The sequence below is a fragment of the Erpetoichthys calabaricus genome, chromosome 2 (assembly GCF_900747795.2).
Source record: "Erpetoichthys calabaricus chromosome 2, fErpCal1.3, whole genome shotgun sequence".
Classification (NCBI taxonomy): domain Eukaryota; kingdom Metazoa; phylum Chordata; class Cladistia; order Polypteriformes; family Polypteridae; genus Erpetoichthys; species Erpetoichthys calabaricus.
Window position 1 is genome coordinate 235,331,302 of NC_041395.2, and position 22,680 is coordinate 235,353,981.

The 22,680-nt window shown below is 36.5% G+C and overlaps 1 protein-coding gene across 10 annotated transcripts in view; it reads right to left on the reverse strand.

Annotated features, from left to right (window-relative positions):
* ctbp2a (C-terminal binding protein 2a) overlaps positions 1-22,680 on the reverse strand; it is a 416,986-nt gene that overhangs the window by 73,391 nt on the left and 320,915 nt on the right. The window contains exon 1 of one of the 10 annotated variants that reach the window (XM_028795278.2): positions 11,857-12,224. The exons of 7 other annotated variants lie outside the window; for them this stretch is intronic. In XM_028795278.2, the coding sequence (XP_028651111.1) occupies positions 11,857-11,878 (22 nt within the window). In that variant the 5' untranslated portion in view covers positions 11,879-12,224. Of the gene's footprint in view, positions 1-11,239; positions 11,428-11,856; positions 12,225-22,680 lie in introns of those variants that run through there. 2 more of the 10 variants (XM_051922847.1, XM_028795279.2) reach the window with 2 other exon arrangements.

The following is a 22,680-nucleotide window of genomic DNA, read 5'->3' on the forward strand; positions in this document are numbered from 1 at the left end:
CATGACATTAAAAAGCAGATATCCCAGTGGAAATGCACGCAAAATGAGCAGCAGTAGCACACCTTTAGTATGTCGATATAGACCTTTCCAATCTACTTCAGCAGTTTGAAAATTGTGGAGGCGTATGATAAGAATGTTGGTAGTAAAGTACACTAAGCATGCACCCAATTTTGTCTAAATTTAGTTCTTTAGTGTCTGTGTTCCACTGATTAAGTGAAATACACACTCCTGTGGCATCTTCTTTTTTTTTAAGCTTTCCTATTGTGAACTAATACAATTCAGAGTCACAAGCCGGCCTTTGAAATGTACAGTTGAAAGAAGCCCATATGGACAAAGACATAATAAATGAACATCACCTATAAGCAAATAAGGAGTCACATCTGCCTCCCTGAAGCTATGAGGCAGTAGCCTCATGCAGTATATTATAATCTCACACACAGCATCCCATTTATATCATGTAACAAATTTGCAGTAAGCCTTCACAGCAACATGCGCTGGTACAAAAAATGCTAACTTGATTAAATCTGTCACAATTAATGGAAATAAGCCAAATTACAATGATCAAATTGCTTCGGTTGTGAGTGAATACAATGCCACTCAACAGTTAACTTTATTGAAATCTTATTCAGTATTTGCCACAATTATGTAAGGGCAAACTGGACTCTTTGCAATTCCCACTAAATATCAGTCACATCTTACCATTTTAATTGCTGCAATTTTCATACTGTGAATGCAATATATAGTAAGTGCCCAAAGTCATTTCTGAAACAAACACGGTATTTTATAATCTAGAATCAAAGAAAGCAGATTCCGTATCTTTCCTTTAATTATATGTTTATTAAACAGCCAACAATGGTTTCTTAGCTTGTTCTTGGCAATACAGCAAAAGATTTTTAAAGATCAAAAAATTCCACATTTTACATGTTAACATTAACTGAATTTTTTTTTGAGTATTTCTTGGATCTTCTCAATTTTTTCATATTGACATTCTCCATAGTGACAACACACTAAAGTTAAAAAGCAAAGTGACACCCACTCCTCATGGTACTGTATGTGTATAAACCCCTTCATATTTTTAAATATAATTTTACTATAATTGCATGGCATGATTGTCTAACATTTGTATAATGAAGCAGTTAAACAGCAAACAATTAAATGACAATTAAAACAATACGGAGGTTCTTGAAACTGTTGTTTAATTTTTAAATTTACTCTGTGTTATTCTGCATGCTCTTTAGGCAATTGTCAGTTTAATGATACCTTCTAGCAGTATCACTTTTGTGTCTTGTGTGTTCAGTACAGGTAGAAGCTCTGGAAGCCGAGTTCTAATAATCTGACAACTCAGACAGAAAAATGAATAAACTTTGTTTTATCCATCTCTGGTGATAAAACTGTGTATACTGACAGAATTTACAAAAAATGACAGTGAGATGCTTTCTATAAAAATCTTTTAAAAAAGTCAGAGTTTAACCTGTCTTTCACTAAGGGAAATCAAAGGCTTTGTTGGATGACAAAATTCTACCATCAAATGGAATAAGAAATAAATGATTGTATCTAACATTATGAATTATTAAATACTTTCAGTTAAAAAAGACAAAATAAAAGCAACAACAAAAAATAGCTTTTTCCATTTTATCTTCTATCCCCATTCCCAAATACTCCTAGGTAGAACGTTTTGAAAGCAAATTCATTTCTCAGCTTCAGTTGAGAACAAACTGAAAAATCTCTAGACTATAATTATACAGAATAAGGAAATCGTATATTCTGTTAAATTCGGAAAGAGCTTTCAATTAGAAAATATAATGAAAAGAATCAATCATATCATAAAACTGCATTTCATATTAATTAGTTGCAACATTAGACTGTATTTATGACAAAACATATCACATGACAGACATGTTCTAAATCTGCATCAGTACAGCAGTGGATACTGGATAAACCATACCTACTGTATTCATGTTGACATTTTGGTTATTTGTTTTTTTTTAAACGTTATTTTTTCTTGTCGAAAAAAAATTTCAACTATTTTGGGTAATTTTTCCAGGGTTAAATCTAACACTAAGCTGATTAAGTAAAATAACCACATACTTAGGCCACCAAGAGAAGTCAGGCACAAGAGAGTTTTTGCCTTAGCTATCTTGCCATTAACTTATTCAGTGCCACACTGGATTTTATTTGTATTTTTTCTGTAAATGTAAACACATGTGGCTGAGTCTGGCTAGCATTTAGGTCATCACCTGATTTGTGTAATTTTATTTTATTATTTATTTACTGATTTTTCCCATAAACAAGCTAAGTTTAAATCTCTCTTTTTCACCTTCAGCACTATTGTGTCGTACTGTCTTGTCAGTATACAATGGCAGATCTGTGGGGGCACCATTGTTGGACTGAGTTTAGGGCATCAGTTGCTCTTAATCTGGCCCTTCATTTAACATATTCTTTGTAAATGTTTACCTACTTAAACAAATAATCTGGGAATGGTAATATATGGATTGGATACAATAAAAAAAATAAAACACTACAGCTACCATGACTTTAAAATGGCCTTTATAACTATATTAGAAATGTTTAGTAGTACAAGTTTTTAAAATGTTGGCAAATATTAAAAGTAATGAGGAAATTGTTGCAATTATTACAAATTTTTGTTATTGAGATTTATTATTGAAACACTGACATTAGGTGTCAAGACTTGTTCTTTTCTGAATCTTCAAGATGTGAATATCTGACCTAAGATGAAATAATGTGTCATAAACAAAAAAGAAGAAATTACATCAATGCAAGTTTTTCTAAGCTAAATTGAGAACGCACTATGTACAATACATTTTGCTTGAATATGGAAGTTGAAAAGTTAATAAATCATTTGTTGTGAAAACAGCATATTACCAACATAATGAAATTTAAATGAGCCCTTTCAAATAATGTACAGTATTTTAAGTAATGAGATACTCTACTCTTAATTATTACTTTAATGGTCCTACTATAGACATAAAGGTTAATATCCTAAGGATTTACACAAAGCTAAAGTGTAGTACATATATTTTTATGTTGCATACTATAACCAAGTACATCAAGTCTTACTGTTGAGGCAGCTGAGATACTGCAATTACGAAAATATTCAAGTGGGATGGACTGAGTCAAATGTTTTTTCTTATTTGGTGTAAGTGAAACATTTGTGCCTATAGGGTTATGATTTCAACATTAACTTAACTCAAATGTCCATCCATCCATTAGCCAACCTGCTATATCCTAACACATGTTCACTGGAGCCAATCCCAGCCAACACAGGGCGCAAGGCAGGAAACAAACCCTGGGCAGGATGCCAGCCCACCGCAGGACGCACACACACACACAAGCACACACTAGGGACAATTTAGGATCGCCAATGCACCTAACCTGCATGTCTTTGGACTGTGGGAGGAAACCGGAACACCTGGAGGAAACCCACGCAGACACGGGGAGAACATGCAAACTCCATGCAGGGAGGACCCAAGAAGCGAACCCAGGTCTCCTAACTGCAAGGCAGCAGCGCTACCGCTGCACCACCGTGCCACCCTTAACTCAAATGTACTCTAATTTTTAGGAGACAGCAAATTTTAAACTATTGCAGAATTGGTTTGCAGTACTTAATATACTGTAAAAAATAAAAAGAGAACCATCAGGAAACTGTATCATTAGATAGATAGATAGATAGATAGATAGATAGATAGATAGATAGATAGATAGATAGATAGATAGATACTTTATTAATCCCAATGGGAAATTCACATTCTTCAGCAGCAGCATACTGATACAATAAATAATATTAAAGAATGATAATAATGCAGGTGAAAAACAGACAATAACTATGTATAATGTTAAATGTTAACGTTTACCCCCCGGATGGAATTAAACAGTCGCATAGTTTGGGGGAGGAACGATCTCCTCAATCTGTCAGTGGAGCAGGACAGTGACAGCAGTCTGTCGCTGAAGCTGCTCTTCTGTCTGGAGATGATACTATTAAGTGGATGCAGTGGATTCTCCATAATTGATAGGAGCCTGCTGAGCGCCCTTCGCTCTGCCACAGATGTTAAACTGTCCAGCTCCATGCCAACAATAGAGCTTGCCTTCCTCACCAGTTTGTCCAGACGTGAGGCGTCTTTCCTCTTAATGCTGCCTCCCCAGCACACCACTGCGTAGAAGAGGGCGCTCGTCACAACTGTTTGATAGAACATCTGCAGCATCTTATTGCAGATGTTGAAGGACGCCAGCCTTCTAAGGTAGTATAACCAGCTCTGTCCTTTCTTGCACAGCACATCAGTATTGGCAGTCCAGTCTAATTTATCATCCAGCTGCACTCCCAGATATTATGTCCCTGACAACTCCATTAATTTCTTTGACCTGCTTTGCCAAAGTAAGCATTAAAGGAAATCAGACCAAACATGGGTTTTCATCATTCAGTATTTTTTTTAATCTCTCAGCTGTCTTTAAAATAACAGAATGCATGTGAATCAGCACTTGTGGCATGTCAACACCATTCTTGCAGAAGGGGCTAGTGAAGTTGCTGACCAATGGCATGCAACAGGTCAGATCTCCAGATGTTGTGATAACAGGGCATTTGAAATGTGCTCTACTGTATGGGATTAAAGTCATTACATAAGTCAGGTAAAGACAACACCTAGACATCAATATTGACTCGTGACAGATGTGTTCACTGGAGTTTTATGTGGCTTTGTTCTGTTACAGGGCAGGGCATGTGGAAAGTGTGAAGAAATGCCTTCTGATAGGTCGCCTTGCTCTAAGGCTGGCAACATATAGCCTAAATCCTTCACTATCCTGTCACTGAAGAACTGACTGTGTCTGCTACCAGTTTTATCAGCTGTACAGGTAGAAGATCTGAAATGATCCCTTAGATCAACCAGACTGATACGTCTGTCTAGCTCTGGTTTATGAAGAATACAAATGATACAAAGCTGAAATAAATATGAAATTTTGAAGGCATCCATAATGATAAAAGCTCTATGCAGGAGGGGTCCACAGAAACATCAACAAGGTACTAGTTGCCTGACTGCACTGAAGGTAAAAAGGCAGATGTCACCACCTATACCAGCTGCGAAATCAAGGAAAGAAAAAAGACAAACAAAAGGGAGAAAGTGAGAATAAAAGATGAAAAAGAAAGCAAACAAACAGTTCTGGAAGGGGATCATCAAAAAAGTAAAGGTCTACCATTCCTATTAAAAAGCACAGTTACTTTAAAAAACACCAGACAACCAGGTTCTAACCAGGCTGATCACTTTGTTTCAACTTATCAGTATTAAACTCCAATACCCCTCCAAGAACAATAGGTTGTAAATTATTTCTTATGAGTAAATGAAGGGATTAGTAAAAAGGCTATAGCAATTTTTGCATGTGTAATTACATGTGTAATGCCACGAAAAGTGCCTGCTGACACTTTAGTATGCGAGCAGTGATACGAGAATGTAATGAGACTTCTTTTTTGGGCACATACACCGTCCAGATCTAAGCACTAGCGTGGAGAGTCGCTCGCATACTGAAGAGTCTATAGCTGCAGGTTGAAGATGCCGTCACACTTTTGTTGTGGCTTTTCGTGGCATTACACATGTAATTTGTGAGCATGCCCTTGTCGATCAAACACAGGAAGCACTGCGGTCTACTTGTGACTTTACACTGTAGGAAGACAAGTAAATAAATCAAGGTAAATAGGTAAATAACATCTGTGATCTGACTTTTATATACAAAGTTCAGGTCATCCACTGAACAGAAATTGTTTAATGCAAAAGTCTGTGTTACGTAACAAGGAAGTATTCAAATGCCATTGTGCTGCATGAGTTGTGAATAGAGAGAACTGGGTCAACATGCAATTATGGTGTAACAGGGCTGCTATCTCTAGACTAGAATTGTGAGGAAACCGAGTCAAGGACTGATGTTAAAATGTAGTCCACACTGGAGTGTTAGTGGTATCTTTAGGGGAAGAAAATTAGAAAGTTTTGGCTGTAGGAATGAATAACATTTTTGTCAAACAAGGAGTCCATGTATGCATCCATACCCATTACAATTTTAAACTCTGAAAGATAAAATTTGGTTAGTTATGTAAAGTAAGAAGGTCGGGTGATATCTAGGAGTTGGATAGTATGCAGAACAAAGGCAATTTCCTCCCCTCTAATTCTATTAAAGTACAACAGTTGTGTCCCAATTTGTTAGAATTTATGCTCAATAATTTGTAGACTGTAAGAAAGCAAGACAGCTACTCAGTGTTTCTTTAAGGTAGCAGACACTAAAGCCACCAATGTATAAGTACTTATTACATAGTCTAAGGATGTCTTTGACTAACAGCTTGGTCTCTCATAGTAGTGTAATATCTGTTTTTTTTATACTGTACCTTAAATAACACAGTACACTTATTATTTTAGCATTTATTCTCTGGCCTTGAACATTCCATTAAGAAATTGATTGATTGGTCATTATGTAAACAACAAAAGATGTAATGACAAAGAAATAGGAAAGTGTTTTCAGACAGAAATTGCAGAGCAGGAGCGCATGCTGTGAACTTCACCTTCCAGACATCTCACCCAAAGAATATTAAAACGGGACTTAAATCCCATACCCACCCCATACCTCACTAAATCCCTCCATCACCCCTTCCTCTCTAGAAAAAAGACACCCAAACCCCAAGTCCCCTCTCCACCCTGCCTTGCCAGCATACATAAATTCCAATGAAACATGTACTTGCCTAATACAAATTTAACAAACTGATGGAATCCCCCTCCCACCCTTCTCTGCAATCCAACATTTTGAAAGAAAACAGGCCAAATAAAGAACAGGCAGTACCAAGAACATCCACTGAACACCAAGCAACAATTTAGGTATTTTCTGCCAACCTCCCCCTGTGCATGCAGAAGGTAACCCCAAAAATCTAAACAAAGCAACAAGTAAAGACATCTCAGCAGACTTGTCTCCCTGCCATACCCTCATCCATGCCTTGAGTAGGTACTATAGGCAGTACCATACTACAGTACATATTAAAATCTGAAATAGAACAAAAAAGACTGCTTAAACATAAACTTCTCCAAAAAAAGTAATTAAACTACCTTAGAAATTACCCAATGCTAGGGGTGTGGTGGGGGAATGATTAAATTTTTACCACAGCTCTAATCGATTCATTATTGGTGAATGGTGGGGTCACACTCTAACTCCCGCTACCGTACCATTAAATGTATTCAAAAAACAGCACTTGCCCTTTGAGACATACAGAGAGGCTTACTTTAACCTTAAAACAGAATCTTAAAAAAATTCACAAAGAATATTAACTGGATAAAAAACAGTAAACTTACTAAGTTATAGGACTGTCGGACTGAATGTTACATTCAAAAATATTTATTTTCAAAAATATCTCATTCAAAGGCAAAAGCGGATATTAAATGATTCTTTGTTTTACTTCATGTAAATCTTGCCAGCAAATTACTGCTGACATGTTATGCAGTGGTGCTGTATTTTACAGATGTTTTTGCACATCATTTCTACAATCAGCCTTTTCGTAATTCTGAATTGTTAGCTTTTTATCTTATTTAGTAAAACGTGTATGCACAATTTTTTTTCACCCTGCTGCTATGTTTTTTGATCTATGGATGTACTCTAAACAAATTTTTAAACAGTACTCCAGTACACTAAAAGTATCACTGTGCATCTGATCCTGTTCTGATTCAGTCATAAACCTAAGATTCTTAAATGTTGTTTCATGCTAAGAAGTTCTCATACATGCAAATGGAAAATAACTGAAAAAAAATCATTTTCTTTTTTATTAATTATAGCATATTAAACTCCCATTTTAGAAAGACTTTTCAGTGTCAGCAATGAACATTTAGCCAACATCAGCCAACTCACAATGTTTCCTTATGTAACTACTGGTTTGATCAATAAGTTAAAAATATTTAAGAATATTTAAAAATATTCATGGCACTTTTATTACTTTTTGATGCATCTGTAAAAGAGAAAAAAAGACATAATTTAGTTTAATCCTGTTATTCTTGCAGCACTCAATTTGCGTCCAGTGCTACAAATTTATCAAACCATATATGCGCTCTCAATCTATCTTCCACCAGCTGTATTTTTTAAAATTAACTATAGCTTATGCTGTGTTTAAATGTGATTTGTTCTAAAATTTTGCACCGCATTCTTTGTTAACTTAATAGTTTCCCAATTAAACAGTCACACTAATTTTACAGAATTTTTAAACTGCCGAGAATAAAAGTGTCACTAAATAATCAGCTATAATAAGAAGGAAGTACAGTACCTTAACATCATGGCAATGTAACATTGAGTATATTCATTTGGTGCATGAGTGAGACACAAATAGACTCACATTGCCTCAGCTTATGTAAAAGAGAGATGGAGGGTGACCTTACATCTTCTGGCCTTAAGGACCAAGAAGCTGCTTAGGTGGGGAACAATAAAATAATGACTGCACTGAGTGTGTATAAGTAATCATAAGCAATTTTGTCTGTACTTCATATGTACATTACAGGCAGTGTTAAGTGTTTCTGGCTCTATTTTCTTTATGATAATGAATGTGTCTGGCTCTGTTTTGTTTGTAAGATCACATCGCTTTGTATGCACAGGGAATCATGTTTTTGTGAAGGGCTGTATTTTCAAGCATCCCTTTGTTTGATGGCTGCAGTATTCACTCACCAGTGCACGAGTCCACAGACCCTCTGAGAGTAAAGAAGTAAAAATATTAATTTAGTGAAAGGTGGTGCCAGCGCATGTGACTCCTCAGGATTTAAGATCCTTTTCATGATTGACTTTATGATGAGCTATGATAAGGAGTACTTGCTCACTCAAATGTCAGTTCTAGACAAGATGGCTGTGCAGATGCTTCCCCTTTACAGGGTACACCTGGCTGGGATGTTGATGAGTCTTATATTTACATAAAAGTTGCCAATGAACATTATGAATGTTATGTCAATTTAGATGCAGGGAAGCATCTGCACAGCCGTCTTGTCTTCAGTCTAGAAATGACAGCTGAGTGAGAAAGAACTTCTTAAAGTAGATGAAAACAGAGCAATCATTTCTGGTATAGAAACAATTATAAGAACTTTACTAACAAGACTTACATTAAATACTTGTGTATATCAGACATAAGGATGCTGTCAGATTTGGAATCTCATTTGGTGAGAAATAATTTCTTCACAGTCCCTTAAGAAGCAGATGAAAGTTAGACTGCTAGTTTTACTTACCAGAAGCATATTTACTGAAAGTTTCAGGAGGCTAAATATATTAAATGCAGCTGGGAGTAAGCTTATAAAATGACAGTTTTTTTCACTTACTTGATAACTGGTCCAGAATAATTTTATTTAAGTTAATGTTAAGTATTTACATTATTATAGCCTAATATAGGCAGTGGTATTTGAGTTTTAACAAACTTTCATATAAAGTAATATGTTATTTATTTCATTCAACTGCATTATTCTTTTTTATTTTATTCTCAATAAAAATCATGCCTCTATTGAGAAGATTTATTGTAACAGTTGAAGAAATAGCTTGTTTTTTTCCTTGTAACAGCTAGTACATTATGTCTGCAGGCTAATATAATTAACTTTGTCTATACTGCTAGTGTTTTAGTCATTGTTGCATGCCACCACTTTCTAGACTAAGAATAAGCAACAGTACTTAAAACAGAGATTTCTAAATGGAATACTGTCAATGTTGGCACCCTGCACGGGATTGGTTCCTGCCTTGTGCCCTTTGTTGGCTGGGATTGGCTCCAGCAGACCCCCGTGACCCTGTGTTCGGATTCAGCGGGTTGGAAAATGGATGGATGGATGGAATACTGTCAACAGATAAAAAAATTATATCACACAAGTCTATATTCAAGCAGCATGGTGAAGTTAAACAAAACATAAGTTAAAAAAAAAATAAACCTGCATTATCTGATTTTGTGAAGTAACCTGTTTAATTGAGAGGGATGGAAAACATCATGTTATTTCATTTTCTAACTCATTTAATCCAGATCGGGGTCATGGGATGAGTCTGGGGCTGGAACTTATCCCAGTTAGCACTGGGCACAAGACAGGAACCAACCCTAGCCTGGGTGCCAGTCCACCGTTGGGCATGGAAAATGCAACTGATGAAATAATTATTTTAAAGATAATTACAGTTATTAATATCACACATGGCCTTGTTATATAACCTTAACTTCCCCCTTTCTTGATTAGAAAGCTGGGCCATATCTCAGCAACATCAGCTATAAAGTCAGCCATGGATGGGGTACTGGCCCACTGAATAGCATTCACAATCACATCAGTTTTGAATGGCCAATTGAGTGACATGGAAGTAAACCCACATGAATAAGGACAGAACATTTAAACTCCATAAAAACACTGGTCTGGCTAGGAGAACACACTACTACAGACAGACTCAGGGAGCTTCCTTGAGCTTACAATCTACATGTTCTGTCACTTTTAAAAAGGTGGTGATATTAACTAAATAGTTGCCTTATGTACCACTGTCACTTTATTAGTTACTTTTAATTCTGTCCATTGGAATATTAGCACAATAAAAAGACAAGCTGAGTGATGTTTTCAATTAATATTCATTATGTTATATCCTGTACACCCTCAGATACGACGCTATTTCGAGCTGGATGTTTGCAGTTTGTTTGCTATCAGGATAGCACACCAGTGTCATTTTCATTCACTTTCCCAACAAAAATGTAATTATGGTTATTTTTTTATGCTGAATACGCAATACTAAATACATAATTGTAGCATTTTCACGTAGGGAATATTATGCGATTTAGGGTATGCAAAGCGGAACACAGATATTTTTTTATCAGTACAAGGTAACATTTATCTAAGGCGGACCGATACTCCACTGATAGCTGTACAACCTCCAAACCTGCCGCACAGACCCTCAACTGTACAGCCATATCATTTAGGCGACAATTCATTTTCAAAACTGATTTGTCTTATGACCATACGCTAAAGAAGCTAAAAATTTAATTCTGTTAATCATTCGTTCAGCAAAACTGTTTTATGGAGAACACTAGCAGACGTCCTTTTCACCAATATATACTAGGATTAAAATTACGAACATGTTAAAACAAAGCTCTCCGGAATGCTGCACAAAACCGGTGCAACATTCCGAATATTTAGTTATATGTATATCGCGAAACTTAACGTACCTGTTAAACAGCATTATTATTCTAAACTTAATTATGGGGTGGTGTTACTGTAAAAGTCTGTACCCGTCATTTACGCGACTGTCCGTGCCACACACCAAGAAAACAGGTAACTGCATTGCGTTCTTGAAGTCTTGTCCACAAGGAGAACTGCAAACCGAGGCCACCGCTAATAGACGCATGTGAAGTCACGGGAGGGCGTCGCTCAGAAGTTACCACACAGAAGTCCGCCGCCCAAAAGAGCCCCACCACAAATGACAAAGACTTGCAGTCCGCCTTCTTTTTGCCCCGCCCACACGTGCCCGTCTACTGCGGCGACACTTCAGCCAGCACCAAGAGCTCTCCGGATTAAAACGTCAACGTCCGTGCCTCCCGCAGAGACTTCTTCGCCACGGCACCATTTTTTTCGCATCGACCCATTTAAAATAATTTGTGCAACTGCTTACGAGGAAATGCAAGTGCTTAATCATGACCGTAAACATGAATGTAACACAATATACCTCCCTCTATATACCAGCACACGTACCCGGCTTGCTCCCGCCATTGGCAACTAAAAGACTGAGGCATAAGCAAAAGGCGAGAGAGAAAGAGAAAAGAGAGAGAGTGTTAAAGGCATAACAGGAAAATCTATAACCCAGACACACACTTTATTTAACAGAAAAAGAAAAATGCGTGCGCCTTGCCTGGAAAATGTTGTCTCCACATGTCTTCGGATTATGACCCGCACATGTCAGCCAAAAAAACAGACGAAGGGGAAATGTGTGTGCAAAGGTGAGAGTGCCCCCCGCCCACCTTTCAAACCAGCACACGTTAATCCCTCATATTCGCCTAATGCTTAGAAATGACTCCACAAGAGTCTCTATAGTCCGGGGATGTTCAGTCTTGAAAAACTGGTGGGGGCCGAAAACGAGGGGATGTAAAAAAAAAAAAAAAAGAATAATCAGCAGCGTGGGACGTCGGGCACTTTTGTCCTCTTTTTTCCGATACTGAAGAACTGCCGTGCAGCTGCGACCGCTCCCGAGTCCCCTTCATCTAGCGCGATCTCAAAACTCTTTAAACACTCCCTTCCGACTTGGCTGCAGCTTTCTCACCCCACCCCCATCGTTCTGTTTCTCTTAAGTAATCACAGCCTTTTTCCTAACCATTTTGTATAAAATCGTGTTCGGGGCTTGTCATGTATACGCCGTACAATCTCTACAGCGCGAACTGTAGACAAACTCCTTAATTTTTTTTTACCGTTCCTCCCAAACCTGAATGAATACACCAATGTCCAGGCTAAATGCAACTGCTTCCTTTGCAAAATGTTTGATGAACACATTTCATCAGCTCCTGGAAAGCATGACAGCATAATCATCGATGGTAATAGTGGGCTAAAATACCTACGCGTTGCTGTAGAAACTCGGTTTGTTTGGTGTGTTGAATTTAGAAAGGGACGCAAACCCCTATCCCAGGTTTAGGTATTTTACTTCTGCAACTTCATCGACTCATGGAAACTGATGGGAGGTAAATAAAAAACCCTCACACCCTAATCAAAGCTGTAACAAACCTTACAACCGAAAAATCGGCCGTCACCCTAGATGTAAATTGTATATGTTGCAAATTAATTTTAAAGACCCCACTGAGATTAAAAGTAATATTTTTTGTTCGCTTTACACATTGTGGTATGTTGCTCCCTCTAGAAAGATGCTTTAAAAATGACAGCTTTGAATTCACTTTACACATAAACAGGTGCTGAATGAAGATTTTAGTTGTAAAATACTGATAGGCCCAGTGATATTTCTTTTTTCATTCCATATGTTTATAAATTATTTAAAAAATTTCTTTGTTCATCAATTATATTTTAAATATATATATTATCTGCTTATCAGTCTGTATACAGTATCCATCTCTAGATTAAATACACTATTTCTACATATTCTTTAATGATATTATGTTGCCATCTGTAGGACATTGGGGCACTATTTATGCTTTTTTAATGAAATGTTGATGCTGTGGTATCTGAGTAGTGGCAATTGCACTTCACAGGGTGCTGTATTGATGATTAGACAAGACGCAGCTGGTTCCTGTGAACATTTCCAAATCACACAAATACTCTCCAAACATGAGTATTTTCACAACCAGTATCTTGCTGCTTTAAAACATTACCATCATCATCATCACAATTCCCTGCAGAAAGAAGTATGTGTGTGTATCTATATATATATATATATATATATATATATATATATATATATATATATATATATATATATACAGTATATGTAATGTGTGTATGTATATATATACATATACACATATATATACTGTATGTTGAGTATTTTATTATACTGTATACAGCGTGAAAAATATTTGGTGTCTTGTTTATGTAACTTCCTGTGCTTCCCCTCCTTTTACAGCCACAAGCAAATGAAGTCTCTGTAGTAACAGCGAGGTGTTTTAGTTGAATTGTCATGAAAAGTAACTTGTTATAAATCAATTGTCCTGGATAATAATAATAAAAAATATGACATATACCAATGATGAGCAGTCCACAATTTCAGTTTTACATAATTGTGTGAAATCCAGTTAATTTTAAAAAAGAAAGGTTCCTGATCAAACATCTTGGAAATATACAGTCTTTCTGATAAGTCTGTCATTTTTGTGTCAAGATGTGACCGGGAGAGTTTGAATCGATCGCTGTAGTGGTGGAATTTTTCTAAGTGTGAATGTAAATGCAGTCATCTCGGTTTGCAGCCACTGAGCTGTCCCTAATAACTGGAGATGTGGCTCATTTAACATGCAAAGATTCACTAGCAAAGGCACTGCTTTTATGACATGCACAGTCCAACGATGCCACATAATTTCACATTTACCAACTGCTGTATTTTTTATAATGGAATTCAGTATTTTTTTTTCTCAATTACTGAAGTAAAAATGATCAAATATCAATCCCCTTTGAACACAATTAAATGAATGCTTTTTACAAATTGTAGAATTTATATATATTATTAAGGATCACTCACTTAAGAATGGAGTTGGTCAAATGACATCAAAAGGAAGATGTGGTTAAAAAGGAATTACCAATTGGTGTGGATGCTTATATTTTAAGTCAGACCTTACCTGGAATATGGGTGCAAAATACAAAAGGGCCAGGGAAGTGAGGCAGAAAGAAAGGACAGATTGACTGAAACCAGCTAACTTGAATTTAGGTTAGGTGTTTAACAAAAACTGGACACAAATAAGTCCATATAGTCACAAGCAAAAATGGTTGAAATGTTCATGCAAAAGAAAAAAGTATGCAGTAATTTGAACAGTACAAGATTAAGCACTTGCTTAAGTTTAGTGCTGCCTTCTTTTTCTACTGAAATAGGTTTCAGCTCCCTGATGATCTTGAGATGGATACAATGAATATGGGAAATGGATGAGTGGATTATTTCAATATACTGTTAACTTTAAAATGGTTTGATAAACATCCAATTCTTAATTTGAAAGTTCTTTAACAAAAATCCTACTAAACCGGTTCTAATGAAGGAAGATTAGATGAACTACTTTGCTGCTAACACATTTTTAATAATTTAAGACTTACTCAAGTACTTGATTAAATGAATGCAAGTGGTGTTCATCATTCTTTTTGTGCATTAAATGTATTACTGCTGCATATAAATTCATAATGCTGTGATCTTGACCAAAGAGACTACACACTAGAATGTGTAGCAAAAAAAGCACAAAAGGAAGAAAAAAAACCTCATAGATGAATGGAAGTGTCAGGAAACAGGATTAGATGCACTACTGTGGTTGCATTAACTGGTCAGTGTGAATGTCATTTATCTCCTGCAACAGCAACGAGCGCTCACACCGCAGGGAAGGCTTCTTTCTCGATGATAACATTAATGTCACAACATGAGCACTTAAATCCAAGACACTACTAAATAGACACTGGAGGATGGGGCTTTTCAGTCTGCTACTCTACTAAAGCTGTAACCAGCGATCCTTTAAGTGTACACCTACAATTATTGTAGGGATAGTCACAAATTTGTTTAAAAGATATCTTCTGTATGGTAGAAAAGAAAATGAACAACCATAGAATGTCCGAGGTTCACACAAAACTAAATAATAACAGAAAAGTGGAACAGGAAATGGGGAATCCAGAAAAGATCTTTTCTCCTAAAATAAAATACTTCAAAAATCTGATTTAGCATCACAAAATAAAATGAAAAAAGGTCTCTAGAGGGAGACTTCAACCTACTGCAAACAAAGTTTGGCAAATTACTGTTTTTCCTTCCTTTCAAAAGTTACGTCTAACTGCCAAAATCCACTTCCAGTCTTCCGTCTCTCCTTTTTTCTACTTTTAAATTCTCAGGAAGACTTTTTCAGAAGAGACAAAGAAAAAAAAATGATGTTGGTTCCATTTTGCCTTTTCTATTTGGTGCTGCCTGTCAACATTGTTTCCATGCTTGCCATACTGAAATGCAGTTTCATTACCATTTGTAAAAAATAATAAACATGGCTTGTGTAGTATGAATATGGTGGTTAGGAAAGCCAAAGAACACTGACTATACTAGAAAAAAAATAGAAAATACAAGTGATGCAGTTTAGAAACAGTGAGCTTGCATTACACAGATCCTTGGATGCCTAACTGAAACTGAATGAAATAAATACAGCATGATGGTCTGTTGTTCACATGAATGAGAAAAAAAAGCTGTCTGCTTCTGGCAATCCCATAAAAATGCAGCCATGCACATTCCCTAGGGGACAAGAAAGTTGGAATAAATGAATTGCTTTGACAAACATAAACTGGCCCGGCTCGGCAGAAATAAAAAGACAGGGCGACAGAAAGAGAGGAGAGGCCCAGCAGGTGGGGCCCAGATGTGGGGTCCCAGGGGGTGGTGTTCATTCTGTTTCTGGAACTTTTAGTCTGTGTGACTAGAGCCATCTGGCTTTATGGGCGGCTTTGTCTGTGTGTTTTCACTCCCCAGTCCTCCATCTAGGTTTGTACATCCTCCTGCCTCCCTCAAAAAACTACACATTACTTAGAAAGAAAGCTTTCTGCAGTAAGTACTGTGTTTTACCAGACTTTCAGATACATTAGAGAAAGGTAAAATGACATCCTTCTTAGAAGAAGGAAAAATATTATTAATGCAAATAAAAGTAACATTAGTGCTGGTGGTAATGGATATGGTTTAGATACTAAAATAGTGTCTAATGAATGAAGAAATTAGGTTCTAAACTACACTTACTACAACTATAACCTTCCACACTTGCCTAAAAGCTCTGAACATAAGCTGTTCGTATATTTTATAATATAGTATAATATAAATATGAACATATCCAAAATAGTCTTACTTTTTTGTCAGTTGTAGTTTACTCTACTTAACATATTGGGGTGGCAAACAGGATTTCCAAACCTCCTCTTTACACCAAAATACACTACATATTTCCTTCATAATCATTTATTACAGCAGGGTGGGAAATTTATTAGTTAGATTGGTCTCAAACGATCAGTTAACAGTGCCACCAAGAGGCTACACTGTGTAATTACATCAATATACTTGAAATTAGTCAACATGAGGTCTTAAAGGCAGCGCTTTAGTCTTCCTTTTTATGCAACAGCAACCTGTGTACCTAGAACTCTACTGGAACTTTTAAAAAATAGTCAAGAGAATGGAACATATTAGCAATGTCACAATCAAAATCCATCACAGGGGAAATTGAACATACATATGTAATCCGCAAAGTTCAAAAATAAACAATTATACAAAGTAAACACCCTTGCCCTGCTGTGGTGACAATTAATATCTACTGATTTATGTCCTTCTTTCATTCACTCTTTCATTTTTGAAACTTACTGTTTTCCAATACAACGTCACAGACTGACTGAGTTGGAGTATATCATGAGTGTGAGGTAGGAAGAACAAACACTTGAGCACCAAATAAAAATAAGGAACATAATTATTGTTTCAGACTCAACAGCTGAAGGAAAGATTTTACAAAATTCACTGTGAGATTTATGCTTTAGACAGTTTTATCCAGTGGCCCCTGTTGGCTTTGCATTCATTAGTAGCTATAAAGTACAGTCTTCAAGCAACTATCCAGCTGCATGTATAAATGGGGACACACAGTCTTAGTCATCCTGGTCAGAGTTCATGTGCTGGGACCACCTTTTAGACAGGAGGACATGTCACATCCTGCTAGTTCTCTATTGGCTTTCATTCTCTCTCTCTCTTAACAGAGGGTCAGCGACAGATGGTGTCCACTGGGATGCCACTTTCTTGTCTCCTAAAGGAACACTGTGTGTGGTTCAATGCAGGCTATCATTCTCTGATTCTTCAGGGACATCATGCATAACAAGGTCTACTGCCCATGCTGATTCCACAATCCCCAAATCAGTGGTCTTTGTGTTTCTTCTTTTTAATAAGAGGATGCTTACTGTTTCTCTGTGTTGGGTGCCCTTTTTCCTGATTTAGTTTTTCCTATGTATTGTCAGTACAGTTATACATGCTAAGTATACCAAATCCATTAAAAACTCTACACCTTTTAAAATTCAACTGACAATGAATAAGTAAAAAATAATATGGCCAACTAATTTGTTATGTTTTGTAACTGCCTCACCATTTGTAAACACTTTGACATCAATTATGGAGCGCATGTATGCAGACTTTTCCAGAGAAGTTTATAACAGTTGTCATTTATTAATATTTTAAGTGTTACACTTGTTTTTCTTTTATTTTTTATGCACTTAAAAGTGTCTAATTTTTTCATGGGATTTCCATTTTTAATTATTTAAAAAAAAACTTTTTCTAAAAAAAGAATCTGGTGCTGTTTTTATTGTGGAGAAACAGCACACCAAGGTGCTTCATCAAAATAGCAAAGTTATTATTGTGGCGGGGGGCTGGGGGTGGTACCCAGCTGGGACGCCTGGAAGGACCGGAAGAGGGACTACGCCTCCTCCGGACCATGAGAGGGCAGCTGCCCTGGTTTGTCTGGGTGCCACGGGAACGGAGCATGGAAGCTCAACCCTATAGGGGCCCGTGGTCACCGCCAGGGGGCACCCGAAAGCCTGAGAAGCCCTGGACGTTAGCACTTCCGCCACACCCAGAGGTGCTGTCGGAAGAAAAATCAGGAGGTACCTGGAGCATGCCCGGGTGGACTTAAAAGGGACCGCCTCCCTCCATTCGTGAGCTGGAGTTGAGTGGAGGAGGACAGAGCTCGGATGAGAGGAGTGAAGGCGGTGAAGACAGGCATAGAAATAGGCCTGAACTGAGGGTGTGTGGTGCAGGGGCACCGGGTTGTATATGTTTTTTTGTAAATAGTTGGACAATGTACAATAAACGTGTGTGTGGATTTGAACCATCAGTGTCTGCCTGTCTGTGCCCACATTATATAATATAATAAAATAATAAAGCAATACAAAATCAAAATCATGACACATTTTTTGAAAAAAGACTGTAGGGTTAAACACAAGGAAAACACACTATACATAAAGGGACTGTGCACAGATTACAAAAATATACTGCCAATCAATACACTACATTGATGGATTAAAGGCCAGAAGTCCATGTGACCGTCATCATCAAGTCCTTCCATGAGAACCAGAATACAATGAGGACTGATTGATATCATTTATTTTAGGTAGAATGCCTAGAGGGGGCTGGGTGGTCTCATGGCCTGGAACACCTGCAGATTTTATTTTTTCTCCAGCCGTCTGGAGTTTCTTTTTTGTTTTTTCTGTCCTCCCTGGCCATCGGACCTTCCTTTTATCCCATGTTAATTAGTGTTCTCTTATTTTAATTCTTATTTTGTCTTTTTTTCTCTTTCTTCATCATGTAAAGCACTTTGAGCTACATTATTTGTATGATAATGTGCTATATGAATAAATGTTGTTGTTGTTTTTGACCAGTTGCAAACATGACTCCCCATTCCACTTTCTTGTATAGATTTTGGAAGTGTTATACATATAATGTAAGATGAGTTTTGACTTTGAAAAGAATAGGCTGTTTTTTCTGTATATAGTGATAAAGAAAAACATTTGGTAATCAACCAGAATAGGACTGCAACATCACATCTGGTCACTTCTGAAATGTGGCCAGTGCATTAGTGTGGAGCTGTCAGTAGGCAGAGTTATATAATACCTGTAATATGAAAGAATACTAGAAGGCAGTTGAAAGATCTTCTGAGGACAGACCAGAGTCATAATGTAGTCATTATGTATTATTATTATTTATTATCATTACATATTATTCATTAATATATATTGTAGTCATAGATCAGAGTCATTCAAAACCTGCTACAATTCACTTGTCCTTCTAACCTCTTAAATGTTGAGAGGCTCATCTTCCACAATGTTTGTTTTTGTGTATTTAGTGGAGACACGTGCAACAGTTTTAACTACTTAGCTCTAGACTTAGATCTGATTGCCTGAGTTTTTGGTCCTTAGTTATCATAGCATTTCTACCTGTTGTCTCTGAGATACTTTCTAGTATATACAGTATGTAACCCAGAAGGCATGAAGAGTGAGGGACAGCCTAATTGATTAAATGTGCACCCCACCATGTATTCTGCCTCATGGGTCTCTGTGATTTGAGTGATTTTCTCCTGGAGATGACATGGCTTTCTCAAAAATAAATTAATTTCTTTCAAGAATGTGAAATTCAGATAAACATGCATTCTTAAATTTACTATCTGTGTGTGTGTGGACATGTATGCTCTGCCATTTTGGTCCAGTTTTACTACAGCTGGCCCCTGCCAGATTAGTTTTAGCATTAAAAGAATGGGTGGGTTAAATCTTAAAAAGTCTTTGTATGATTTGTTTCCAAATTGAAGAAGTGGATTAGAAAATGGAATACTGCTTTGAAGTCTCAGCTGCATGCTTAAGAAGAGAAGTGCAGACCAAGCTTGCTTTTTTGAAACAAAACAAAAGCAACTGTTCAGAAGGAAGCAATTCTTATGACTACATTACTATGTAATTGGCATTTTTGGATGGTTCATAACATTTTATTTTCCAGTTTGTGTGTTAACACAATAACTAGGCCCTTCTGGGAATAGACATGGAGCTGCAGTATATTTGGAGAGAATGAAAAGGAGAAAGAGAGAAGGAGGCTGCTGGTTTTGCAGTTTAACTTCAATGGCACAAATCCAACACTTCAGTTTTTTCATGCAGTACACATCAAATATGGGGTAGTGAAAATGAATACATCTGTTGGATTTTAATGCAGGAATAATTAACTTACTGTATGACAAATCTCCATTTTTAGTGTCTACTAATTTTTGAGAGAAGTTCCCTGCTCTTATTGTTGGTGTTAGTGTTTGTCTGTGATCCATAAAATGTGTCTCCTGCCAGGAAATGTATTGGGTACTGATGTTCTATAAATGCACATTATTAAATAATCACATTTTAATTTGTACAGTTTTTGCAGGTGGGATGAAAATCATCTTGTTTGAACAAGTGTCAATACACAGTTCACCAAATATTGTACTAAAAATTGAATATGTACCACTTAAATTACCATATCAGCTTTTTTATGTGCCTTGTAACATTATTTTGGTGATATTAGTCATCATATAAGGTGACAACAGAATGTTGCAGAGCAAACAATAAAAATTACATTTGTGAATTACTGTATGTTTAGGTCAATGAACGCCCAGAAAGTATTAAGTACATTATCAACCCAGCAAATGCATAGATTAAGTTAAAAAAATACATTATCTTGCCCAAGTTTGGATTTCAGTGTTGCTGGTCAGTCAATTGGTAATTTGTGTATGACTTTATACTTCCATTTACTCTATTAAATCGGTATTTTATCATTTGTAAAGGTTACTTCCTTTAGAGTTTAAACAATCACATCTACCCCATTGATTTGCTGTCCTTCTTATCATTTTAATACCTTTTTTGGGTAAAGACAGTTTCCCACAGAAGGGTGAAACATTTCTGTTTAAATATACTAATCTGCAGAGTGGAAACCTGGCAGAAGAATTAACCTCCCCATCCTAAAGACCACTTAATGATACAAAACCAGCTATACTGAATGTCCCCTTTTAACTGCTTGGGCCAATTGTTCACTGATCCATCCATCAACAAACCTGCTTTATATAGTTCAGGGTCATCGGGATCAAAGCCAAACTTGAAAACTGTGATTACAAGGCAGTGACCAAAACTGGACAGAGAACCAGTTTTGGGCTATTTAGACTTTGATGAGTTCAACCAAATATAGCTGCTTGCACCAAAACTCTCCTCCATATGAACATGCCACTAAACCTGTCACTTTAAGCACTCCTACTTCAACCTCACAGGAGCATTGTGCCTCCTTTTACCTGCACTTGTAAGGCATATAACCCAGGTTTCAAGTTGTTCCAAAAGCAAAAACTAGTGTTATGTACTGCCTCCTACTGGTTTTCACATTTACCACAACCTCAACCATAATCATAATCTGTTTATGGAGTCTGGTAATCAGGCAATCTCTTTTGTTGCCTGATCTACTGGATGGACCTCAGGATGGTAGGTCTCACTATTGATTATCCCACCAGAACCTATAAGGGGACATAATTAACCCCCTGTAAATTTAAGACATGTGTATCCCTTGCTCATGACTGAACTATTGCCTTTTAGAAACACCCTGTCCTTCACAACAAACATGTTAGGAAGGTGGTCCAGATTATAGAGCACATTTGCAATCGAAGTGTGATGTAACTGATCAAAACAAGTGTTTAAATCAATACCTTTACCGTGTCTACTCCCAGTGTAATATATGGCCCCAAAAATAAATAATTGAAGAAAGTGGATTTCTGGAATTATAATGGTGACCTGGACATTGCAGAACACAGTAAAAGCATGCCTAAAAGTGAGACCTTTAAAATAACCAAAAGAAGAATACTGGTGTTGTGAACCATACTTAATTTAGTGATTTCACCCTTGACTGGAGTTCCACAACTAAAACATCTTGCACAGTATATATCTACTCTATATATATAAAATCCTAAAAGTATAACGATTTTGTGCATAGATTTTATGTGATGTTTTTATGTCACTTTTTTTGTCACGCTTTAAATCAGGCTTATTTTAAAACCTACATATATATGTTGGGTATCATTCTTTTCAGAATGTATCAAACTTTAATGTGATGTTGTTAGATTTTAAGATTCTTATTCCGTTTTTAAATTATAAACTAAAATATCAAGAAAATTGTGGTTTTTAATATCAAGAAAGTTGTGGTTTTTATTTTTGATTAAGTAAACTTTATTTCACACGAACAAACTATTAAAAAAATCTATTCATAACACCAATGTTTTTATTTAGGTGATTTAGTTAGCTGAAGGTTGAAGTGCCGAAGGCGCCAGGGGGTCTTGCCCCCCTAGTAAATATATATATATATATATATATATTGTTTTTAAATGGTTTAAAAATATATATATTTGCTATTCAAAGTCAACCTACTTTTCTCAAACACAGAAAACCAAAGAGTTGGTCTAAATTTCCTTGCAAATAAAAATACGAAGAAGCTGTGAAATAGCTTAGAATTTAGGCATGCTTCTAA